The sequence below is a fragment of the Euprymna scolopes genome, chromosome 33 (genome assembly GCF_053919585.1).
Source record: "Euprymna scolopes isolate OS-2025 chromosome 33, ASM5391958v1, whole genome shotgun sequence".
NCBI classification, from domain to species: Eukaryota; Metazoa; Mollusca; class Cephalopoda; order Sepiida; family Sepiolidae; genus Euprymna; species Euprymna scolopes.
Genome location: NC_136514.1, coordinates 35,441,086 through 35,445,631, shown reverse-complemented (window position 1 = coordinate 35,445,631; position 4,546 = coordinate 35,441,086). Strand labels below are relative to the sequence as shown.

The window sequence follows — 4,546 nt, the reverse complement described above, 5'->3', positions numbered from 1 at the left end:
AACAAACTTCTGACAATACGATAATATTCCTCTATTCCGTGTTCATAGTTGTAACGACCGGATAGGAAGATAAGGAATTTTAATCCTCGTTCATATTTGTATATGGTTTCTATGCCAATAAATATGAAGTATATTTTTTTTAGCCACGGAATCATTATAATTTAAGAAGGTATTTATTTTAATCGAAGGTGCTTTAGTGAATGGAAGAGGATGTTGGTTGGTTGTTTAGGTTTTACGGCATATCAACATTTTTTAGTTTATTTTATGCTGAATCCAGTAATTTTGAAAAACAATTTTTTATTAGAATATATATATTTTTTTAAGTCGGTTTCTATTTAATCCATAGTTGGGACCCTAATATATACTACAACTCCGGGTCAAAGTGGACCTGGGAGCAATGGCAAGTAAAGGGCGGCTCCACACTCCGCAAATCCCGCAAGTTGGCGCCTCACCATCGGATATAGCTTAAGGTCATATCCAGGACCGAATCGAAGAGGAGATATCATGTTTGCTTAGTGTTTAGCATTTGTTTTCTAGTATTCCTCGAACGGGACCGCAGTCGTTCAATCAAAACACAGTAAAGTTGGAGGAGTCGTTCGTATTTTCCAAGGGAAGTCTATTTTTTGTGGTAAATAATATTATGTAAGAAATTAACGAAAGAATTAAGAGTCAGAGAAGTGAAGTCAATGAAATAGACATTTTTGGTGTTTGACAGGAGAAGGGGAATACTGAGTGGACAAAAAGTATTCCATCTACCTTTAAATATAACTGTTTTGTGAGATTGTGAAGGAAATTGTGAAACCGAATTAAAGGGACTACAAACTTCCGGAAACATGTGTCAGTTATTGTCAGGAACCTTAATCTCTTTGGAAATACATGTGCCGCCTTTACTTATAGTCTTTAATGTCTGAATTGAGAAGGGGTAAATTAACTCATATTATCATAGAGATTGCCGAAAATGTTATATTCGTAAATTTTCGTAATTAATGCCATTTTCGTAGACTATTCTTAATATGGTCACACTTGTATTACTTTTATATATGTAGTCACATGCAATCTATCTATCTATCTATCTATCTATCTATCTATCTCTTTCTCTCTCTCTCTCTATATATATATATATATCTGTGTGTGAGTATATATATATATATATATATATATTTCTGTGAAAATATTCTTTATTCACTTATATTACCTTTTTAAATATACCAATTCTTATTAAAGAACCTCAATGTAATTACAGAGCAGATAATGAATCAATAACAAAAGTCTGTATTCCAAACTTTATGATGTTGACGATCTTACAATTTATTCCTTTAATTCAGCTGACACCTACACTTCTTTACAGTATCCGTTTCGTAGCACAAATTTAATCACTTAATTAGTACATCAATCAGTGAATCCAAAATAGCGTAATTAAAAGAAAACTATAAGGTATTTGCAGCTTCTCTTCCAATTTTCGGATTTTTTAATCATTCCAAACGCATTTTATTTCCTTTTGGTGGATTGAATGTTTCTATTTCTTCTGATGAGTTAAGAGCAAAATAGATTCAGTGATTGATATAATAATTAAGTGATTTATTTTGTGCTACGAAACAGATAATGTCAAGAATTGTGTCAACTGAATTGAAGGAACACATTGTAAGATGATCAACATCATGAATTATAAGATGGTCAACATCATGTAATTTACAATATATACTTTTGTCATTTATTCATTATATGCTCTGTAATTACATTGAGCTTCTTAAATAAGGATTGGTATATATAAAAAGGAAATATAAGTGAATAAAAATATTTCCGCAGAAATATATATATATATATATATATATATATATATATATATATATGGTCAACATCATGAAATTTGGAATATAGACATTTGTCATTCATTCTATCTATCTATCTATCTATCTATATATATATATATATATATATATATATATGTGTGTGTGTGTGTGTGTGTGTGTGTGTTTGTGTGTGTGTGTATGTGTGTGTAAGGAATTAAATATCTCCTTGTCCATAGTCCTAAACTTTAAACTCTCACGATTTCTCGCGAGATCAACGACCGGAACTACAGAGTGGAGAGAAATCACAGTGACTTTCAAAATGGAGAAATAACACGATTCCCGTTGTTCCAGTTGTCATACTTGCCCTTCTAACGTTTCATGTACAGTGTTTGAATTGTCGTTACGTGTGTGTCTTCATAATAAACGTATATCGTTATGTAACAGCGAGTGATTTCATTATTAAAATAATTATTCCATTCTTTCATCATGAGCAACAAAGATACCCACGTAAAGGCTGGGCATCCTGCGGTAATATATTTTATGTTATATTTATCCTAACGAATCCCACGAAATACCAACTCGTGACGAAGATTTGGAAATGAAATAAACAAAAACACTCCTCCAAAAAAAAAAAAAAACAAAAAAAAATGTCCATCACCGCAGATGTTCTCAAACAAATTTTGGCGCAGCAACAGGGACAATTTGAAAACGCACAACTGAATCTAAAAACGACATTAACCCAAAGATTTCAGTTGCAAAGTGTGTCGAGCTTTCCAACATTATTACAGAATTTTCATATGACACCAATAACGGCTGCACGTTCAGCTCATAGTTTACAAGATGGAAGGACACATTTTACCATGAATTTTCTAGCAAAGGCGAGACTGGAAAAACGCCTGCTGATACGAAAGTTTGGTACAAAGGAAAGGTTCGTAAATTTTATTTTTTCCAAACGACCTTTTGATTTGACATTTACTGAGACTATCAGTATTTTGACGGACATTTTTAGGAAACAACAGTCCGACGATTTTGTCACTTATGCTGGACGTGTGAATCACAAATGCGAGAGATTTGACCTCCAGACACTAACTGAGGACCAGTTTAAATACCTAATTTTTATAGCAGGTTTACAGTTACCAAGCGATTCAGAAATATGTTCCCGGCTGCTGATAAAGCTTGAAACAGATAAAAATGTAACCGTCCAGGATCTGAAAACTGAGTGTAACAGGTTGTTAAACTTAAGAAAGGACACAATGCTAGTCCAGCAACAACCCACACTACCTTCACAAATGTCACATATCAGCTCAAATGATAGACACAGTGTTTCGATTAAAAAAAAAACACCGTCTGCTTTCTGGTCTTGCGGTAAATTGCACTACGCTCGTTTTTTTTTTCCTTCAGAAAACACAAGTGCCAAGTGTGTCATAGACGTGGTCACAAAGAAATTATTTGCCATTTCCCAAATGCCAAATCCCCTACTCAGCAAAAATACAAAAAGAAAAAACCAGCAGAGGAAATCAAATGCAGTGTCTACCTCATTTAAGGTCGATTACAAATCTCGCAGAAAATACATAAGTGTCGGAACAGTTCGTTTCCAATTCGAGACAGCATCAAACATTACTCTAATCTCGCGCAAAACATGGATTAATAATAGAAAACTGGACCTATTAAAAACCAACCATGTTGCCAAAAGTGCATCTGGAAATGATATCTAACTAAGGAACTAAATTGCTCTGTTTCTTTCCAAGACAGAGTATTCACTGGAACTTGTTATGTAACAGACACTGATCTAAACCTGATCGGGTTGGACTGAATCGAAGAAATCGATCTGTTCACGGTCCCACTTGAATCTGTCTTCAACACATTTTCTCTTAAGTCAGTTCAGGATACTGAAAAGCATTTTACTCAGACGCGTAAGTCTAAGTTCAGCCATGTTTTCGAGAGGATTTGGGATGTTGCACAAAGATGAAAGCCACTCAAGTTGAAAGCAGATAGCAAACCAATATTTAAACCCAAACGTCCTGTCTCTTATGCAGCTCTCAACATAGTTGAAAAGGAACTGGATCGACTTAGAGAAGCTGTAGTAATAGAACTAACAAACTACTCCAGATGGGCAGCCCCTATTGTTATGGTGCGAAATACAAACGTCAATGTTCGCATCTGTGCTGATTATTCCACAGGACTAAATAATGCGTTAGATATTCATTAATATCCTCTACCAATACCTGAAGACCTTTTTGCCAACTTAAACGGTGGAAACTGTTTTGCAAAAATTGATCTTTCTAACGCATTCCTGCAAATCGAAGTTAAAGAGGACTCCAAGGAGCTCATTACAATCCACAAGGGATTATTCCGTTTAACCGTCTTCCTTTCGGGGTAAAAACTGCCCCATCTATATTCCAGCAGACCATGGATGCAATGCTGACATGCATAGCGGGAGCCACAGCATTTATCGATGATATCATCATCTCTGGCACATCCAGGATGAACTCCTACAACGTCTGATCGCTGTACGGTTTCCAATACAAGCTGAAAATTTTCAATTCTACCGAACGTCAATAAAATATCTGGGTTTTATTTTTGACGACCCAACCCAGAGAACATATCGGTCATCAAAAACATGCCAACTCCAACAGATGTAAAAACTCTACGTTCTTTCCTTGGGTTGGTAAGCCATTGCAGCTCATTTTTACCAGAGTTGCACGGCATCCGAACTCCTCTCAATAACCTCCTGAGAAAAGGGATTGCATGGAACT

At 35.1% G+C, this 4,546-nt stretch overlaps 1 protein-coding gene across 1 annotated transcript; it reads left to right on the top strand.

Annotated features, from left to right (window-relative positions):
• The first annotated feature begins 2,437 nt into the window (after positions 1-2,437).
• Positions 2,438-3,505, top strand: LOC145258028 (uncharacterized). The gene has a single exon (XM_080115751.1). The coding sequence runs from the start codon at positions 2,438-2,440 to the stop codon at positions 3,503-3,505; it is 1,068 nt and encodes a 355-aa protein (XP_079971877.1).
• Positions 3,506-4,546: the final 1,041 nt, after the last annotated feature.

Excerpts from the sequence above, each read along its gene's own strand:
- LOC145258028 (XM_080115751.1), top strand. The coding sequence starts at position 2,438 with ATGTCCATCACCGCAGATGTTCTCAAACAAATTTTGGCGCAGCAACAG.